The 19977-nt window shown below is 70.2% G+C and overlaps 2 protein-coding genes across 2 annotated transcripts; both read left to right on the plus strand.

The window, feature by feature from the left end:
- The first annotated feature begins 3020 nt into the window (after positions 1 to 3020).
- Positions 3021 to 4597, plus strand: JUND (JunD proto-oncogene, AP-1 transcription factor subunit). Its single transcript, XM_084221251.1, has one exon. It carries the CDS (start codon positions 3145 to 3147, stop codon positions 4087 to 4089), a length of 945 nt encoding a protein of 314 aa, XP_084077377.1. The 5' UTR covers positions 3021 to 3144; the 3' UTR covers positions 4090 to 4597.
- A 7655-nt stretch (positions 4598 to 12252) lies between these two features.
- On the plus strand, positions 12253 to 19120 carry LOC311162738 (3',5'-cyclic-AMP phosphodiesterase 4C-like). Its single transcript, XM_084221233.1, has 15 exons — positions 12253 to 12530; positions 14171 to 14359; positions 14435 to 14471; positions 14575 to 14639; positions 14757 to 14806; positions 15345 to 15457; positions 15562 to 15655; positions 16066 to 16244; positions 16328 to 16426; positions 16498 to 16662; positions 16745 to 16844; positions 16926 to 17080; positions 17164 to 17286; positions 17671 to 17853; positions 17929 to 19120. Exons 1-15 carry the CDS (start codon positions 12382 to 12384, stop codon positions 18448 to 18450), a joined length of 2223 nt encoding a protein of 740 aa, XP_084077359.1. The 5' UTR covers positions 12253 to 12381; the 3' UTR covers positions 18451 to 19120.
- The last annotated feature ends 857 nt before the right edge of the window (positions 19121 to 19977 follow it).

Raw genomic sequence — 19977 nt, forward strand, 5'->3', positions numbered from 1 at the left:
CCTGGGGGTTCCTCGGGGACAGGGCAGGTTTGGGGACAGGCGGTGGCAGCTGTGACTTCTTGTTTTCCCGGCTCGGTTCCTCTCTCCCTGCCTGTGGCAATGACTAAGAGGCAGAGCTTCCCCTGCCAATCCTGGGGTGCAAACCCTGCTCCTTCCCTTTTCCAGGGGGAGCTTGGCATCCCCGGCAGCCCGCGGGCACTCGGGGCACAGCATCGGGCACCTCTGGTGTCCTGCAGCTGGTGGCACACAGGGAATGCTCCTGGTGGCACTGCTGGGGACAGCCGGAGCCTGAGGATGCTCTGGTGGCCGCGGCCTTGCTCCAGGCTCATCCCAAATCCTGCTCCGGGGTGAATCTGGCAGCTGGCAGGCTCCGAAAGGACAGCAGCTTTGGCCACCCCGCCGTGGGGACGGTGGCACCGCCACCACCAGCTCGGGACCTCCCCGCGGCCCTGCGGGCGGAAGGGGTCACTGATTCACGCCCCTCATTAAGCGCTCATTAAGGAAATGAAGCCGCTGGCTCGCTGCGGGCATCGGCTCCTCGCTTTGGGGACAAGGGACACGCGGGATGAGCGGCAGTGGTGGCACTGGTGGCAGGACAGGACGAGCCCCGGGCGCTGCTGCCGCTGCCCTGGCGGGGCTGTGCCGGTGGGGCCCGGCCGGAGCGGGGCTCACGTCGCTGGCCACCGGCCAGCCGCTCTCCCGGGAGGCCCCGGGGCCGGCCGGTTCCTCGGTGGAACGGCTGGGAGCACCGCCAGCCAAAGCCGGTTCCGCTCGCCCCGGTGTCCGTGGGGTACCCCGGTGCTCACGGGGCGCCGGTGGCCGTGTCCAAGGCGTGTCCCCGGCCCGGGGACCCCGAGCGGGGTCGGGACGGGGGAAGGGGAGGGTTTTTACCTCCCTGTCCCTCGGCCGCCGGGTTTGGCCGGGATGGAAAGTCTGAACCTGCCGGTCCGGCCGCGGCCGCGCCCCTAATGAGGGGTTTGGAGCGGAAAGGGGAACGGCGGCTTCACCTGCGAGCCCCGGGACACCGGGCGTGGCACCGCCACTGGGTCACGACACCGGGGACGGCGGCGGGGGACACAGAGCCGGGCCCGCTCTGCTCTCGCTGAGATTTAATAAATTCATTTATTCGGGGTTTAATTAACAGCAGCTGTTGGGGGGAAGGGTAGATCGCAGTCGTTCTCTCGTGCCTCAGTTTCCCCAGTGGCAGCGCCGCGTGTGCCGGCCCCGAGCGCTGCCCAGCCCTGTCCCGGGTGTCACCCGTGTCCCCTAAAGCCAGGGCCGTGCCGTGCCGTGCCGTCCCCACACCCCGTGCCGTGCCACACCGTCCCCGCCGGCTGCGGGCAGCACGGACGCGCCGGGGCGGGAGCTCCTGGCGCCGGGAGAACCGGGGGTCCCCCGGGTCCCCCCACGCCCGCAGCGCTGACACCGCTGATTTATCGCTCTCGTTAGCGCGGCCCGGGGCGCATCTGGCCGCAATTACGGCCGGCTCCGCGTCACCCGCCCCGGTGTCCCCGCGTGTGCCCGGGGTCTCGGCGGCGCGGGGGCCGCATCCTGCCCGGTTGGGGGGGGGGGGTTATCGGCGGCCACCGGCGCTGCCTCCCCCCGCGCCGGTGACGTCAAGCGCTGACGCCGATCCGCCCCCTCAGCCGCCCGCGGGCTTGGCCGGCCGTGACGTCTGCCACCGCCACCGCCACCGCCGTTAACTCCTTCCCCGGTGCCGCCTGCACCGGGCTCGGTGTGCCCCTGGCTGACCCACGGTGCTGGAGTGACCGTGCAGTGATGGTGTAGCCCCGCTCCCCGGTGAACCGGAGGGAGCGGCTGTTCCCTGGGTGAACCCCGGTGCCACCGGGGCACGGCGGTGACAAACAGCGGGGCGGTGACACGGGAGGACACGCGGGAATGGCGGATCTGCCCCAGCAGGGTACCGGCCACGCATGTCCCGGGCTGGCCACACGGGTGGTGGCCTGGCTGTCCCCGGGGTTCCCGTGAGGTCCCGTGGCGGTGCCTGGCCCGGTGTGTTTGTTTATTTATTTATTTGTTTGTTTGACCCTTTTTACAGCCGGGGTCCGGCTCGGTGCCAGTGCTCAGTGCCCGGTGCCCATGCCACGGACAGGTCTGGTGCCGGTACCGGGAGTCCAGTGCCAGGTGGCGGGTTTCGGTGCCCTGTGCCCAGTTCCCAATCCCGATCCTCACTAGCCAATTCCCATGCCCGGTTCCCATTCCTATTCCCGGTGCCTGGTTCCCGTGCCCAGTTCCTGATTTCCAGAAGTCAGTTCCCGGTGCCCTCTGCCCAGTTCCCCTGCCCCGTTCCCGGTGCCCTGTGCCGTTCCAGTGCCCGGTTCCCGTGCCCGGTGCCCTGTGGCGTTCCCGTGCCCGGTTCCCGTGCCCTGTGGCGGTTCCCGTGCCCGGTGCCCTGTGGCGTTCCCGTGCCCGGTTCCCGTGGCCGGTGCCCTGTGGCGGTTCCCGTGCCCGGTGCCGTTCCCGTGCCCGGTTCCCGTTCCCTGTGGCGGTTCCCGTGCCCGGTGCCGTGTGGTGGTTCCCGTGCCCGGTTCCCGAGCCCTGTGGCGGTTCCCGTGCCCGGTTCCCGGTGCCGTTCCCGTGCCCGGTTCCCGTTCCCTGTGGGAGTTCCCGTGCCCGGTTCCCGAGCCCTGTGGCGGTTCCCGGTGCCCGGTGCCGTTCCCGTGCCCGGTTCCCGCCCCTCCCTTTGTGCCCATCAGCCCCGGCGGGGCGCGCGCCGCGGGGCCACGTGACCGCCCCTCCCCCGCGCTGACGTCATCCCAGGGCCCCGCGCGCTGTTGTCCCGTTTACCCGCCGGTCGCCGCGGCGACGGGGCCGGGGCGTGGCCGGTACGGGGCGGGGCGCCGCCTCCGCGGGGCGCCGGCCACGCCCCGCATGCAAACGAGGGCGGGCGAGGACGTCATCTGCAGCCAATGGGGACCCGACGCGGTGAGGTCACCGCGGCGGCGCCGCCTATTTAACGCGGCGCGGGGCGCGCGGCGGCGGCAGAGCCGTGTGCGCGCGCGCAGGAGCGGGGCCGCGGCCGGTGCGCACCGGGCGCCTCCCCCCGCCCTCCCCGCCCCGCGCTCGCCCCGGTCCTCCCCCCGCCCCGGCGCCGTTTCCCCCGCAGCCGGGCGGGGGAGGAGGATGGAAACACCCTTCTACCATGATGATGTGTTGAGCGGCCTCGGCAGCGGCTTCGCTCCGTCCTCCGGCAGCAACGGGCTCCTCCTGCCTTTCCCCGGCGGCAGCATGATGAAGAAGGACGCGCTCGGGATGGCCTTACCGGAACAGGTGGCGGCGGCGCTGAAAGCCCCCGGCGCGGCCAGCGGCGAGGCGGCGGGGCTGCTGGGCTCGGCCGAGCTGGGGCTGCTCAAGCTGGCGTCCCCGGAGCTGGAGCGGCTCATCATCCAGTCCAACGGGCTGGTCACCACCACCCCCACCAGCGGCCAGTTCCTCTACCCCAAAGCGGCCGCCTCCGAGGAGCAGGAGTTCGCCGAGGGTTTCGTCAAGGCGCTGGAGGACTTGCACAAGCAGAACCAGCTGGGCGGCGGCGCGGCGGGGAGCGGCGGCGGCGCGGGCGGCGGCGGCGGGGGAGGAAGCGGCGGCGCGGGCGAGCTGCCCGCCGCCGGGATGGCCCCGGAGCCGCCGGTCTACGCCAACCTCAGCACCTACCCGGCCGTCAGCTACGCCGCTGACCCCGGCCCGTTTGCGGCGCCGCCGCCGCGGCTGCCTCCGCCGCCGCCCCCGCCGCCGCTAAAGGACGAGCCGCAGATCGTGCCGGAGGTGCCGAGCTTCGGGGAGAGCCCCCCGCTGTCCCCCATCGACATGGACACGCAGGAGCGCATCAAGGCGGAACGGAAGCGGCTGAGGAACCGCATCGCCGCCTCCAAGTGCCGCAAGAGGAAGCTGGAGCGGATCTCCCGGCTGGAGGAGAAGGTGAAGAGCCTCAAGAGCCAGAACACGGAGCTCGCCTCCACCGCCAGCCTGCTCCGCGAGCAGGTCGCCCAGCTCAAGCAGAAGGTGCTCAGCCACGTCAACAGCGGCTGCCAGCTCCTGCCCCAGCACCAGCACCAGGTGCCGGCGTACTGACCCCGGGCGGGCCCGAGCCCGGGCACGGACCGAGGGGTCCCGGGCAAGGACCCGGGGGAGCGCTCGCCCTGTCCCGGGCATGGACCGAGGGGAACGGGAGAAGCGCTCATCTCGCCCCGGGAACGGACCGAGGGGTCCCGGGCACGGACCGAAGGGAGCGGGGGAAGCGCCCGCCTTGCCCCGGGCAGGGACCGAGGGGTCCCGGGCACGGACCGAGGGGAGCGGGGGAAGCGCCCGCCTTGCCCCGGGCAGGGACCGAGGGGTCCCGAGGGGAGGAAGAAGAGCGACGATCGCCCCCCGTCCATCTCCCCGGACACGGACTGAGGAGTCTGAGGGGAGGACCGGGACCGGCTCCGGACGGTGGGCACCGAGCACGCCCCGCTCCCCGCGCAGGGAGAAGCCGGGGGGGTTCCCCGCCGCGCACGGACTGAGAGGGGCCCGGGCCGCCCCCCCCGGGCCCCTCCGCGCCCCACACATTCCAGTGAGGTCCCAGTAAAACCCCGCGACACGGAGAATTGGCCTCTGGCTGTTTGCTGCGCCCGGGAGGGACGGGACGGGACGGGAAGGAAGGGAAGGGGCGGCGCGGGCAGGAAGTGGCGCGGCCGGGTGCCATCTTGGGGTGGGGGGGAACGGCCACCGGGGGGGTCCGGGGAGTTCTGGGGGGCGATGGGGACTGGGGAGTCAGACCCCTCCAGGGCTGGCGAAGAGGCTCTGGGAAGCGCTGGAGGGCGAGGGGGTCCATGGGGTTGGGGGTATTGGGGAGGGGGGTGTTGGGGGGAGCTGGGGAGGGTGGGGGGTGTTTGGGGAAGGGGTGATGAAAGGTTGCGGGGGGTGTGGGGTTATTTGGGCTCTCTTGGGGGGAATATGGGTGTATTTGGGCTCCCCTGGGGCTGAGGGTTCCCCATGTGTGAGGAGGTGGGTGTGGGGGTCCCAGTGCTGGTCCTGGCTGTGGCTCTGCCCCGCCAGACCCTCTCCGTGTTGGGGGGCTCACCACTACCCCCCTGTCCTGGCCCCCGGGGGTCACCCCGGTGCACCCAGCGAGGCCGGGCCTCCCCTGCTCCTCCCAGGCTTCGGCAACACCCTTGGGCTTCCCGGCGCCGCCGGGGCTCCTCCCGGGCGTTCCCCACCTGCGGGGCCCCATCCCGGGGAGAGCAGCACCGAGGCACCGACCCCGTGTCCCGGGGACGCTGCTGGCAGCAGCTCCAGCCCGTTCCAGCGGCGGGATCGCCCCGCTCCCGGGAGCCGGCTGTGCGAGAGCGTGGGGTACCCTGCCCCGGGGAGCTCCCCGGACACCCCACGCCCGACGCCGGGCCGTGGGTGGCTCCCCGGGGATCGTTCAGCACCGGGCCGGGCCGTGGGTGGCTCCCCGGGGATCGCTCGTCCAGCACCGGGCCGTGCCGTGGGTGGCTCCCCGGGGACCCCACGTTCAGCACCGGACCGGGCCGTGGGTGGCTCCCCGGGGGTCGATCGTTCAGCACCGGGCCGTGGGTGGCTCCCCGGGGATCGATCGTTCAGCACCGGACCGGGCCGTGGGTGGCTCCCCGGGGACCCCACGCTCGGTGCCGTGCCATGCCGTGCCGTGGGTGGCTCCCCGGGGACGCGGTGCCAGCCGGCTGCGGTTTGCCGGAGGAAGCGCCGTCCCCGCCGCGCGGAAGCGGCGCCGTCCCGGCGCGGTTGAGCTGCGCCCCGGATGTGCCGCTCCGGCGCGAAGATGGACGGGGCAGCCACCTGTCCGGCCCCGTGGCCTCAGTGGCCCTGTGTCACCAGATCCCTGTGTCCCCAAATCCCCGCATCCTCGTGTCCCCAGATCCCGTTGTCCCTGCATCTTGATGGCCCCAGGTCCCTTTGTCCCCACATTCCCACGGTTCGGTGTCCCGGTATCCCGATGTCTTCACTTTCCCAGATCCCTTTGTCCCCACGTCGCCACATCCCGGTGTCCCCACATCCCCCGGTGCCTTTGTGCCCACTTCCCGGTGTCCCCACGTGTCCGCGGAGATCGCGGCAGGGCGGGCTCCCGGTACCGGGGCCGTTTCACGCTCCTGGTGTGGGAGGTGGGCGGGGGAAGCGGCCGGAACGGGGGGAGCTTCGGGGGGGTTCTCCCGGTGCCCGCAGGGTCCCGGCGCTGCGGTGCCGCCCGGTACCGACAGGGGGCGCCCTCGCCTCCCCCGGGGTGGACACGGGCGGCGGCACCGGCACCGGCACCGGGCGGGATGGCCCGGGGCGCGCTCCGCCTGCTCTGCTGCGCCGCTGCCCTGCTCGCTGCCGCAGGTACCGGGCACCGGGAGGGTCTGTGGGGTCCCGGGGGCGCGTGGGAGATGCAGCACCGGGCGGCGGGGTGCGTCTGGGGCCTCCCCCCCGCCCAGCCAGGTGCTCCGGGGCACCGGGGGAGTTCGGGGAGGTGACCACGTGTTGTCTCGCGGTCTGCACCGGCGGCCCAGTGGGGCACTGGGGGGGTTCCGTGTCCCTTTTGGGGCTGGGGTCACCGGGGGGCTGCACCTCCTCCTCGGGGTGCCGGGCTGGACCGGAGCACCCTGCCCCTCCCGGGTGATGGGCTGCCAAACCGGCTGGTCCCGGCACGGGTACCCTGGCACCGCATCAGCGCTCCCGGGGCACAGGGCTCCCCGGTACCCCGGGCCGCTGTGGGCCCCCCCGTTTCCAGCCTGGGCCCCCTGCTCCCTTCCTGCACCCCGAGGGGCCTCGGCTCACCCACCCCGGCACTCTGGGTGCGTGGCCCTGAGCTCCGTGCCACCCTGGCAGAGGGTGGCAGAGGGTGGGGACAGCCCATCCCAGTGAGCCTGGCAGCTGTGGGGACCCCCAGCCACGCCGTGCCCCTGGGTGCTGGCTCTGCCGCGGGGCATTTCTGTGCGGTGTCCCCCTGGGGCCAGTCTGGACTTGCTCCTCCTCTTGTGCAAACAGGATTTGGGCAGATAAGGGGCACTGCCAGCGCTGCCCGGCAAACCTGCTCTGTCCCACGTGGCCGCGGGAGAGTCCCCGGCACGCCTGGCCCTGAGGGTGCCCGGTGGGTGCCACAAGGGCTGGGCTGGCACGTGTGCCTGTGCCCTGGCACTGCCCGCTGCTCCGCTTGTCCCCAGCAGTGCCACCACAGCTCGGGAAGCTCTTTCTGATTCTGGATTTCTGGGATGTGATATTGGCTAAATCCCAGTTTTCTCTGTGATAAAAACCACCTGGGAAATGATCCCCGGGAGGTGGGGCAGGTGCTGCTGCCCTGCCAGGACCCTGCCAGGGTCCTGCTGTGTGCTTGCCCAGCAGCTCTCTCCTCCAAGGTCTGGAGCCAGGACGTGGCACTGCTCCTGTCCCCACAGTGTCTCAGAGCAGCTCGGGGACAGCCGTGTCACCATCTCCATCTCCTTCTGCCACAGCCACCAGCCAGGGTGGGAATCCATCTGGCCCTGACCTGGGGACAGTCAGTGCAGCTCCATCCAAGCAAACCACAGCACCAACCCTGCCCAGCACCTCGGGATCCACAGCATCCTCAGCAGCTGCATCCAGCACCTCGGGATCCACAGCATCCTCAGCAGCTGCATCCAGCACCACGATATCAACTACTCCATCCAGGACCTCGGGATCCTCAGCATCTGTATCCAGCACCACCGCAGCACCAACCCCACCCAGCACCTCGGGATCAGCAGCACCTCCATCACCTCCACCCAGCAGCACCACCCCAACAACTCCACACAATATTTCCGGGTCGACACCTCCGTTATCTCCATCCAACACCACCACAGCACCACCTTCAGCCAGGACACCGGGATCAGCACCACCTCTGACAGCCTCATCCGGTGCCACCACGGCACCAACTCCATCCCCCACCAGTGTGTCCAGACCCACGGAGCATCCCTCCAACCCAGCCCCCTCCTCACCCAGGCCCTCTGGGCCTGCTTCTCCCCCCACAGCCACCCTGAGCCCGGGTCCCAACAGCAGCAGTGCTGTCACCACGAGCTCCAGAAGGACAGCAGCCTCTGGGAGCTCTGGTGAGAGCCAGCCTGGGGGGCCCTGGGCAGCTGGGGGGCCTGGGAATGGCCACGGGCCCCCCTGGATCCCCCCCGTGGGGCTGCACTCGCGGGAGGGCTCGGGGGTGCAGGTCCCACGGGGAGCCCAGAGCCCCCCTGGCTGCTCCCCACTGCTTGGGGGGTTGTTGAGGGCTCCCCTTTTGTCCCCCAGTCTCTGCCAAGGGTGGTGACACAGGAGCTGGGTGCCAGCTCTGTCATGGGTGGGGTGGTGGCAGTCGGGTGACTGGAGCCAGTCTTGAGCCACCTCTTTGTCTGTGGGGCTTTGGAGGGTGGGCACCAGTCTCAGTGGGGGGAATAATGGGGTGCCAGGGGTCAGTAATGGGGTGTCAGAGGGGAATAACGGGGTGCCAGGGGTCAGTAATGGGGTGCTGGGGGGAATAATGGGGTGCCAGGGGGGAATAATGGGGTGCCAGGGGGAATAACGGGGTGCCAGGGGAGAATAACAAGGTGACAGAGGAGAAATAATGGGGTGCCAGGGGAGAATAACGGGGTACCAGGGGGAATAATGGGATGCCAGGGAGAATAACAAGGTGCCAGGGGAGAAATAACGGGGTGCCAGGGGTCAGTAATGGAGTGCTGGGGGAATAATGGGGTGCCAGGGGGGAATAACGGGGTGCCCATCTCGCCCCACAGAGCAGCACCCCACCGAGCCGAGCCCCGGCGTGGTCGTTGTCATCTCTCTCGCCGTCTGCCTGCTGGTGGCGGCGGTGGCCGCGCTGCTGGTGCGCCTGTCCCGGCGCGGGACCCCCCCCTTCCAGCACCTGGACGAGGTGCCCATGGTGCGTGGGGGGCCGAGGGGGGATTTGGGGAGGGGGGCGGCAGTCCAGGGCGCGGGCTCTCACCCCACTCTCTTTCTCTTCTTCCCCAGAGCAAAGTGGCGGAGGGGTCCCCCGCGACCCCCCGCACCCCGAGCTGATCCCCCCGGCTGCACCCCCGGGCTCCCCGCCCTGCTGAATAAAGAAATGCTGCCCTGCCTCTGCTTTCCCGTCTGCCATGTGCCCTGCCGCCTGCCCGGGGAAAACCCCCGCTCCCGGGGGAGGCCCCGACCGCTCTGGGGGTGCCCCGGGCCGGGCCGGCGGCCCCGCGGTGCTCCCGGGCCGGCGGGGCGGGTGCGGGGTGCGCGGCGGTGCCGCCGGGGGTGCGGGGGCCGCGCAGCCCCCCCGGCGAGGTGCGATGGGAGGGAGCGAGCGGCCAGGCACGCACGTCGCCTTCCTTCTGCTCCGCTGCACTCGGCCGAGGCCGCGCTCGCCGCGAGGACCGGGCACCGGTACGGGGCTGCGGGCGGGGCCGGGGCGCTGCCGCCGCCGGGGACCCCCGTGCCGGGCACCGGCGGGTCCGGGGATTGGGATGAGGCCGCTGCCGGTGCTGGCAAATCGCGGGGGGCTCGGTGCTGGGGGCTCCGCGGGTGCGCCCCGGTGCTCGGGGACGGTGGGTGGCAGGTGTCCGGGGTGGATCATTAACGTGGCACCGGTGGGTTCGTGACTCGGCGGGTGCTGCGGGCTGGGGGCCGCCCCCTGTGGCCTCAATTCCTTGTCGCTGTCCCCATCCAACCCACGGGAGCACCGGGAGTGGGGCGGGGGGGGCCCCCGAAACGCGAGGTAGGGGCCGAGCCCGGCCGAGCCCCGGTGGCCATAAATCACGGCGGGGAGGAGCCCGCGCGTCCCGGCCCCGGGGTGGCCCCGGGGGTGTCCCCAGCCGCGGGAGGGGGGTCCCCGCCGGCGAGCCCCTCCCGGCCGCGGCTCCCGGAGCTCCCCCCGCAGGGACGGCGATGAGACGGAGCCGGACAGCGCTGCCCTTCCTCGGCGCGGAGGTGAGACCGGCACCGGGGGCCACCGGGGGGGGCGAGGGGTGTCCCGGTGGGCGAGGGGTGTCCCCGGTATGAGCGTCCCAGCGCCGGGCCCCCGGGCAGCAATAACCGGGCTGGCGGCGCTGAGCGGGAGTTAATTATCCCCTTAATGGGCGGTTAATTATTATTCACCTCTGCGTAATTGCGCGCCGGCTCCGGGGGTTTTTCCGGCGGGGTCCCGGGGGAAGTCAGGGGGGTCTCTCCGGTGGCGGCGGGAGAGGGAGGACGAGGAGGAGGACGGGGGGAGTCCCGGCGGCTCCGTGCGCTGCGGGCGGAGCCGCTGCCGGTGCACCGGCTGTGCCTTTCCCGGTGCCCCCCCCGGCCCAGGTAACACCCCGGTACCCCCGCCTGCAGCGCCGCACCGTGTCCGGCAGGGGGCGCCGGCGCGCTACCGGCGCTCGGTACCGGCGGGGGCGGGCGGGGGGCGCTGCCCGGGCGGGACCCTCGGGCCGGGATCAGCAGGGACAGGGACCCCCCCGCGGCCGCTCCCCGCGCCCCTCACGCTGCTCCGTTTCCTCGGCAGCGCTGCCGCGATCCCGCCGAGGCCGCCCCGTCGGGCCCGGGCCCGGGAGCGGCGGTGGGCGCCGTGCGCCGGCGTTTCTCCGGGACCCCGTTGCTGCCGCCGCTGGGCTGCCGGTTGGCGGAGGCGGCCCGCGCCCCCGAGCCCGAGGCTGCCCGGGTGGTGTTCACCATCGAGGAGAGCGGCCCCAGCAGCGGCGATGAGTCCGAGCCCCCCCGGTAAGGGCGGGACCGGGAGCGGGGAGGTGATGCCCCGGTGGCACCGGGAACGGGTTACCGGGCAGGGCACGGCTGGCGGGGACGCTCCCGGGTTCAGCACCGGCGGCCGGACAGCGGCACTGGGGCAGAGCACCCGGTGGGTTGGGGACAAACTCCTCTGTCACCGCCCCTCGCTGTGCCAGTCCGCTGTGATCACAGTGTGTCCCTGTCACCCCCCCAACACTCCTGTCCCCCACTGTCCCTGCCGCCCCCATCCCCCTTTTCCCACCACCCATCCCTGTCCTCACCCCCTCCTTGTCCCTGTCCCGTGGCCCAGCCAGAGCCACCGCAGGGCTGGCCTGGCCCTGCCCGAGGTGACCTCGGTCCCTCCCGCCGTGGCTCGGGCCCAGCTGTGCTGCTGCAGGGCTATTTTTGGGCCATTCCCCCTGTCCCGTGCCTCTCCCAGCCCGGCTTGTGGGGACAGCGACGAGCTGGCACAGCCCAGGGACATGGCTCTGGTGTCACTTGTCCTCCAGCCCTGCACGGACACGTGGGGACAGTGACACTCCGATAAGGACTGGCTGTCCCGGGGACAGGGACTGGCTGTCCTGCAGCCAGCCCAGCCCTCCTGCCCAGGGCTGCTGGCTGCCAGCCAGCACAGGGGGCTCTTCCCTCTGTCCCACATCCCCTGATGTCCCTGTCCCACATCCCTCTGCCCTGATGTCACGCTTGCAGCCCCTTGAAAGCCGAGGTGACCCCTCCAGGATCCCCCCCGAGGGTTCTGGCGTCCCCACCGGCCCTGTCCTGGCAGGGGGACTCTGTTGCTGTCCCTCCTGGCCCCCTGCCAGCTGCTGGATATTTTTGTGGCCATCAGGAGCAGCAGGTAGCCACATCCTGCTGCACCAGGCTGGGCAGGTGCCAGCTCCCACGGCCACCTCACAGTGAGTCCCCCACAGTGTCACTGTCACCAGCTGGACCTCACCCTGCTGCTCCCCGTTCTGCTCGGGAGTGGCTCCAGGAGGGGACAGCACCAGGGAGGGGCTGGGGCACGGTGTGGGGTGGCTTTGGCTCTCACAGGTCCCTCAGTGGCACCACGGCACGTCCACACCCTGCGTCGGGGACGCTCCAAGCTCAGTTGTGCTCCTTGGTGGCACCGTGGCACTGCCACACTGCGAGTTCGGGATGCTTCGGGCTCAGCCACGTCCCTCTGTCCCTCGGTGGCACCGTGGCACAGCCCCACCACGTGTCGGGGATGCTCCAGACCCAATTGTGTCCCACCGTGGCACAGCCCCACCACGTGTCGGGGATGCTCCGTGCTCAGCCGTGTCCCTCCGTGGCACCGTGGCACCCCCGCTCCGTTCATCCGGCTCCCTGGGGGCTTCCTGGGGCGTTTTTCCGTGTCTCCAGGCAGAGCACCCCTGCCCTTTCGGGAGCAGCTGCCGCCTCGGGGACAGCAGGGTGGCCGGTGGCACCGGGCCAGCGAGGGGCCACGTGCCCGGGCCGCCAGGCACACCGGGGGGGGACCCGCTCCCTGCGCCGGCTGCCGGAGCCAGACAGTTGTTTAATTTCCCAGGCACAGGGCGGGAGGGGGATGGAAAGTTTCCCGGGGCTGCCGGGGCCGGGACGGCCGCACGCTTCCTGCTCCGCACCGGGGGCAGCGGGGCCTCGCCGCCCGCCCGGGGGTCCCTGAGCCGGGCCATGCTGCCCGCCACGCACCGCTCGCCGGGGGCTTCTCCGGCCACGTCCCCCCGCAGTTCCCCCCGCAATTCTCCCGTCCTCTTCAGGAAGCTCCTGATGAACCAGAGCATCCGCCTGCAGCGGCGCTTCACCGTGGCGCATCCCCTCTGGTAAGGGGGGGACGCTGGCGGGTCCCCGCGGGGGGGTGGCACCGGCCCGTGCTGCCGCCACGGGGGCACGGCTCCCCCCGGAGTTGTGGCACGTCCTCGGGGCCGTGGGCCCGCGGGGACGCGGGGGACGAGGAGGGGACAGCGGGTGTCCCCTCGTGGTCAGGGGGAGCCAGCGGACGAGCGGGGCTGAGCACGGACACGCTCGTGGCAGCGATGGCCGGGCAGGCACCGCGGCGGGGCGGCCCGGTGGGGACGGAGGGGGACTTTGCCCTCCGAATCAAGGCACCGACGCGCCCACCGCGGGCCCTCCCTGCCCTCCCCGCCTCGGAGCTCTCCGGGGTCGGGTTTGGGGTGCCGGCCCCACCTGCGGGGCGCCGTGGGGCTCAGCACATCCCTCCTCGGCAGCCACAGCAGCTATTTATAGCGGCCCCGGCCCCCCCGGCACGGACACCGCTCGGAGGTCATTAGCGCTGAAACGAGGGGGGTTAATTAGGCACCAACCCCGTGGCGGGGGCTCGTGTCCCCCGGGGCTGTCCCCTGCGGTGGCAGCGGGGTCAGGGGTGGTGGCACGGGGCCGGGAACAGACGCGGGCATCGCCCCGCGGGGCCGTCGGAGGGACAATGCGGCTTTGTGTCGCCGGTACCATCGGGGATGGGAAGCCGAGGCAGGAAAACAAGGGGCTGCGGGATGGCATGACGCGGTGCCGGCTGGCACTGCCACTGCCGGGGACGGCCGCGCCACAGCCACCGGGGCTGCCGGAGCGGGACGATGCTGCCGGGCAGCCGGTGCCCGTCCCGGAGGCACTCCTGCATCGGGTAGGTGCCGGGCTCCCGCTGGGGACACGATGGCCTCGGTGCCATCTGCGCTTTCCCGCTGCTCTGGGGTGGCTTGTCCCCGTCGCCGCGGTGGTGGCGGCGGGAGGGGACAGGCGCTGGATGGCCCTCGCTGTGTCCCTGTTGCGTGCAGCCTTTCCCATGACCCCGGGGCCGGCAGTGCGGCAGGGTGGGTGAGGCGGCCGCGGCTTGGGGACACTGCAGGGTCACCATCCCTGTCCCCTGTCCCCCCTGGATGCACACGGCTGCCAGGTGACTCCGGTTGGGGTGCCCCTGGGCTGCCGCCAGCGTGTCCCCAGGGGCCAGGGCTTGGCTTCTGCGTCGGTTTCTGTCCTTCGATGTCCCCTGGCTCTGTGCCGTGGCTGAGACATTGTCCCCTCCATGGGACACGGCACCTCGAGACGGGGCTGATGGAGGCTTTGGAGGACTTGGGACCGCGGTGCTGGTGACAGGTAGGGGGAAGGACAGGCAGGAGCCAGCCCTTCCTGGGGGTCCCTGGAGCTGGGAGCCTCAGGGCCGTGTGTCCTGTCCCACCTGGGTGCCGTGGGACAGCCTGGCTCTGCCAGTCAGCGTCCCAAGCCCCAGTCCCCGCTGTGCCAGCAGTGAGGGTCCCTGTGCACCGCGCCGTGCCCGTTCTCAGCAGGTGGAGGAGCCAGCAGGGCCGCATCGGGCACCGCTGTCACCGCAGGGTCACCAAGCCAGAATGTGCTGGACACCGTGAGACGGTGGCACTGAGAGCCCGACAGACCTGGCAGCATCCCCCGGGCTGAGGTGGCCGTGCCAGCTCTGTCCCCTCTCCCCTCGCAGCTTTGACCTGGAGAATGGCCCCCCCGGCCGGGGCGCGCTGGACCCCCAGGCCAGCCCGGGCGCGGGGCTGGTCCTGCAGGGCACCTTCTCGCACGGCCAGCGCCGCGAGTCCTTCCTCTACCGCTCCGACAGCGACTACGACCTGTCCCCAAAAGCCATGTCCCGCAACTCCTCCATCGCCAGCGACCTGTGAGTGTCCCCCACGCCCCCCGGGACGCCCCCTCCCCTCCCTGCCCTCCCCTCACGCTCCCTGTGCTCCCGCAGGCATGGAGAAGACATGATCGTCACGCCCTTCGCCCAGGTAGGTGCCACGGGGGACACAGGAGGGGACAGGGCCTGCTGCCCGCCGCGGGGTGGGTGGCCCGGGGGGGTCCGCCCGACCCCAGCCCCCTGTCGCCCCCCAGGTCCTGGCCAGCCTCCGCACCGTCCGCAGCAACCTGAGCCACCTGCAGGACCGCGCCGGCATCAAGTGAGTGGGCGGGCGGTGGGAGGGCGAGGATGTCACCCGAGTGGGGACCCCAGCCCACGGCGAGGTGGGGGGCACCGCTGTGGGGGTCACAGCTACTCAGCCTCCCGTGCTCCACAGGCGAGGATCGAGCAGCAGCCTGCCCTCGGGGAGCAAGGCCAGCCTCTCCGGTGAGTGCCGGGGGAACGGTGGTGGGGAGATTTCGGGCCGAGCTGGCTGTCCCCGTGTCCCCAGGCTGTGTCCTGCCGTGCCCTGGGGGTGCGGCCACCTCCCCCAAGCCGAGGCAGAGCTGCGGCTTTGCCCTTTGGGATCCATGTCTGGTTTTCGGCAGCTCCTCCCGCCTGGCCGCCCTTCGCGGCGGTGGAAAAGCTCCCGTTGACGTCAAACCTTCCATTAATAAAAGCCCGGCGGTGAGCGGGGCCCCGCGGGAGCGCGGCTGCCCCCGGGGCTGGCTGTCACCCCACGGGACAGCGTGGCACGCCGCGTGCCGGGGCTGCCACGCCGTGGGGACAGCGCGCCGGGGCTGAGCCCCGCTGCCCAGGCATGCCCGACCCCCGCGGCCCCCCGAGCCCCCCGCCGCCCCGCTCGGGGGGTGCTGTGACCCCCCGGGCTGGCGAGCCCCCGGGGTCGGTGTGGCACCAGCCCTGCCGTGCCGGGTGGCCGCGCTGCTGGCAGGTCCCTTGCCAAGCTGGCGGGTGCCCCCAGCAGAAGATGCCCACCAGAAACTGTCGAGGGAGACCCTGGAGGAGCTGGATTGGTGCTTGGACCAGCTGGAGACGCTGCAGACCAGGCACTCGGTCAGCGAGATGGCCTCCAACAAGGTGAGGGACCTTTTCACGGCCACCCTGGTGGGCATGGGGACCCCAGAGCCCCCCGGGATGTCCTGCCAGCCCCCCACGCCGCTGAGCCTGCCCACCACCCACAGTTCAAGCGGATGCTGAACCGGGAGCTGTCGCACCTGTCGGAGACCAGCCGCTCCGGGAACCAGGTGTCCGAGTACATCTCCAGAACCTTCCTGGGTGAGGACCCCCGCCCCAGGGTCACCTCCCCGCTGGCAGCAGGGTGGGCTTTGTGTCCCCAGAGAGCTGGGGATGATGCCAGTGGAGGGCCCCACTTGCTGCTTGCGGAGGAATGGAATGGGGGGACCAGGGGAGTTTGTCCCACAAATGTCACAGCATTTGTCCTGGCTGGGAGTGCTGGCTCATACTGGTGTATACTGGTGTATACTGGGGCCACCCCTGTGTGCCTGGAGGAGTGTCCAGGGGTCCCCTGGTAGATGTGTGTCTTGTGGATGGGGTGAAGTATTGACTGTTGCAGCCCCCCAAATTGTCACGGTGTGACCTGTGCCTGTCCTCAGTGTGACCCGGGGAGGTGCTGGCAGTGACATTTGGGCTCCTGCCCTGCTCACGGCCTCCCTGTGCCACCCCAGACAAGCAGCACGAGGTGGAGATCCCCTCGGCACTGGGGAAGGACAAGGAGAAGGAGCGGAGGAAGCGCCCCATGTCCCAGATCAGCGGCGTCAGGAAGCTCAAGCACAGCTCCAGCCTGGCGGCCGCCGGCATCCCCCGCTTCGGGGTGCGCACGGAGCACGAGGCGCTGCTGGCCAAGGTGGGCCCTGGCAGGGGTGACCCCCCTGACCGCGGGGTCCCCGGCACCAGCCCCCCATGGATGTCTGTCCCTCTGCTGCCCAGGAGCTGGAGGACACCAACAAGTGGGGGCTGGACGTGTTCAAAGTGGCCGAGTACTCGGGGAACCGCCCGCTGACCGTCATCATGTACAGCATCTTCCAGGTGAGCACCCCGCCGCGGTGTCCCTGTCCCCGTGCCCGCCCGGGGACGAGCCACCTCCCGCCTCCCCGCAGGAGCGTGACCTGATGAAGACCTTCCGCATCCCCGTCAACACCTTCATCACCTACATGCTGACGCTGGAGGATCACTACCACGCCGACGTGGCCTACCACAACAGCCTGCACGCCGCCGACGTGGCGCAGTCCACGCACGTCCTGCTCTCCACGCCTGCGCTGGAGGTGATGCCCGGCCACCTGAGGCCACCAGGTGTACCTGGCTGGGCTGTCACGTGTCCCCAATGCCTTTTCCCGCCGTTCCTAGGCTGTCTTCACGGACCTGGAGATCATGGCTGCCATCTTTGCCAGCGCCATCCATGATGTTGACCACCCCGGGGTCTCCAACCAGTTCCTCATCAACACCAGTGAGCTGGGGCGCAGGGGTGGACTGGGGGATATTGGGGGACCCCAGGAGTCCCCCCGGGGTGACCAGAGCTGTCTCACAGACTCGGAGCTGGCCCTGATGTACAACGACGCCTCGGTGCTGGAGAATCACCACCTGGCCGTGGGCTTCAAGCTCCTCCAGGAGGAGAACTGTGACATCTTCCAGAATCTGAGCAGGAAGCAGAGGCAGACGCTCCGTAAAATGGTCATCGACATGGTATGGGGGGGCTGCACCAGCCCAGGGTGGGGGTCTGGGCTGGGGGATCAGGCTGAGACCCCTTCCCACCTCTCCCTGCCCAGGTGTTGGCCACGGACATGTCCAAGCACATGAACCTGCTGGCGGATCTGAAGACCATGGTGGAGACCAAGAAGGTGACCAGCCTGGGGGTGCTGCTGCTGGACAACTACTCCGACCGGATCCAGGTGAGGACACACCTGGGCAATCCTTCCCAATGCTGCAGGTGACCACCCCAGCTCCGGCCTGCTGGAACAGGATGTCCCATTTGGTGCCACCACCATCCCAAACCCAGCTCTGGCCTGCCAGGATGTCCCATTTGGTGCCACCACCTGCCCAAACCCAGCTCTGGCCTGCTGGGATGTCCCTTTTGGTGCCACCACTGTCCATCCCAGCTCTGGCCTGCTGGGATGTCCCTTTTGGTGCCACCACCTGTCCATCCCAGCTCTGGCCTGCCAGGATGTCCCATTTGGTGCCACCACCATCCCGAACCCAACTGGGGAGGCCAAGCGAGTTGGTGGCAGAGTGTGGGTGGCCCTGGGGGACAGAGCCTGTGGTGTCCATGCCCGCAGGTCCTGCAGAACATGGTGCACTGTGCCGACCTCAGCAACCCCACCAAGCCGCTGGAGCTGTACCGGCAGTGGACCGACCGCATCATGGTGGAGTTCTTCCACCAGGGAGACCGGGAGCGGGAGAAGGGCATGGAGATCAGCCCCATGTGCGACAAGCACACCGCCTCCGTGGAGAAATCCCAGGTGGGGCGGCAGCCTGGGGACAGGGCAGGGTGCAGGGCCGGGCAGGGGGCTCAGCTCTGTGTTCCCCCCATCCAGGTGGGATTCATCGACTTCATCGCCCACCCGCTGTGGGAGACCTGGGCCGACCTGGTGCACCCGGACGCGCAGGAGCTGCTGGACACGCTGGAGGACAACCGGGAGTGGTACCAGAGCATGATCCCGCGCAGCCCCTCCCCGCCGCCCGAGGCACCCGCCGCCTCCCCCGCCGCCACCGACAAGTTCCAGTTCGAGCTGACGCTGGAGGAGGAGGAGGAGGAGGAGGGTGAGTCGGACACGGAGCTGGAGGGCGCCGAGAGCCCCTTGGACGAGGACAACAGCGGCTCCAAGACACCGGGCACGGATGACTCGGAGTCTGCCGACACCAAGCGCCTCTCCCCCGGCCCCGGGGACCGGGACTCGCCCGTGCCCCGCCCCAGGGACGTGGACAACCGGCGGGCGCTGGAGGGGACGCTGCCGAAGGACGGTGGCAGCGGCTGCTCCGCGCCAGGGCCCGAGGGCAGCCAGGGGCTGTGCCTGGACACAGAGGGCAATGTCACATTCCTGTCCCTAGGCACGTAACCCTCGGGGCCGGGGGACGTGGGACTGGGCACTGCCCCGAGCAGTGCTGGGGACACTGGGGAGCTGGCACTGGGGAGCACTGGCACTGCAGGGACTCGAGGGCACCCAGGATGTGTGCCTGGGCAGGTCCTGACAGGTACGAGGACACTGCTGGCCTTCTCCCCGGGAAAGGTCCCTGTCCCCTTCAGACAGGGCGTGGGGACACGCTGCTCCGGGCCCGGCCCAGCCCTGGGGACATCACACCCCACAGGGCTGCAGGGAGGAGCATTCCAGCACCTTCCAGGTGTCCCCTGGCAGGACGAGGTGGGCAGAGGGTGCCGGTGACACCCCCGGCACGAGGCACCCCCAGGCACCGGCACACGGCACGGCTCAGCGGTTTGTTTATTTATTTGGGGATAGGTTCACTTTTCAAAGCCTTTTGTAGCTCACTTTTTACTGCCAGCCTCCCCGAGGCTCACACACATCTTTGGGGCGGAAAGACGCATTTTTCTGGGGAGGAAAATTCTGCTCTGCGATCACTCCAAATGCCATTTGTACGTCACATTTCGGACCCTGGCGGGTGCTGCCACCACCCCCCCACCTCCCATCTCCGTTATCCTGCCTGGGGCAGGGTCCTTTGGGATTCTTCCTTCACCTTCCAGCCATTAAACCCGGTTTGTTCCACCCTAAACCTGAGCCTTGCCAGCGCCTCTTTGTGTCACGGGAGCCGCAGGCAATATCCCCAGGGAGCGGCGCGGTTGGCGGCCCCGTCTCCCGCCGGGCACCGGGCAGGGCCGGGCTCTGCGCTGGAACAAAAGCCGGCTCCTCCCTGGAAACGCCGATCCATCACTGGCAAACACGACCTGCTAAGGTAAATATTTAATCGCCGGCTTGGCGCGGCGCGGAGCCCGCTCCCGGCTCTTCCGCATTGCTCCCCACGGTGATTTATCTCCACAAACACGTCCCCACCCGTGGCACTGCCCTGGCACGTGGGGCCCAAATCCCCTGCCTGCCCTGGCAGAAGCAGGGCTGATGGTTTTTTCGCCAGCCCAGACGTTCCCCAGGGTTTGGCCGGGAGTCCCTGGTGGGTGCTGGATGTCCCCACGTCTCTGCAGATGGGGATGGGCCAAGGCTCTGTGCTCTCGAATTCCTCAAATCCAGATCCAGCCCAGACTCTGCCAGGCTGGAGTGGGGCAGGTGGGAAAAGCCCCTTTTCTCCCCCGTTTCTGACTGAGGGGCTGCAGCACGAGGAGAGCAATGTGGGGCTGTTGGCTGGAGAAGGTGATGGAAAATGGGCACGGCAGCCTGGATCCAGCCCTGAGCCTGGATCCATCCCTAATTCTGGATCCATCCCTAATTCTGGATCCATCCCTAATTCTGGATCCAGCCCTAATTCTGGCTCCATTCTACAGCTGGTTCGATCCTACAGCTGGCTCCTTCCCTGGCCCTGTGTCCATCCCCATGGCCGTATGTCCATCCCCATGGCCCTGTGTCCATTCCTAGCCCTGTGTCCATCCCTACGGCCGTGTGTCCATCCCTGGCCCTGTG

This window comes from Fringilla coelebs (genome assembly GCF_963513975.1).
Source record: "Fringilla coelebs genome assembly, chromosome: 24".
Classification (NCBI taxonomy): Eukaryota; Metazoa; Chordata; class Aves; order Passeriformes; family Fringillidae; genus Fringilla; species Fringilla coelebs.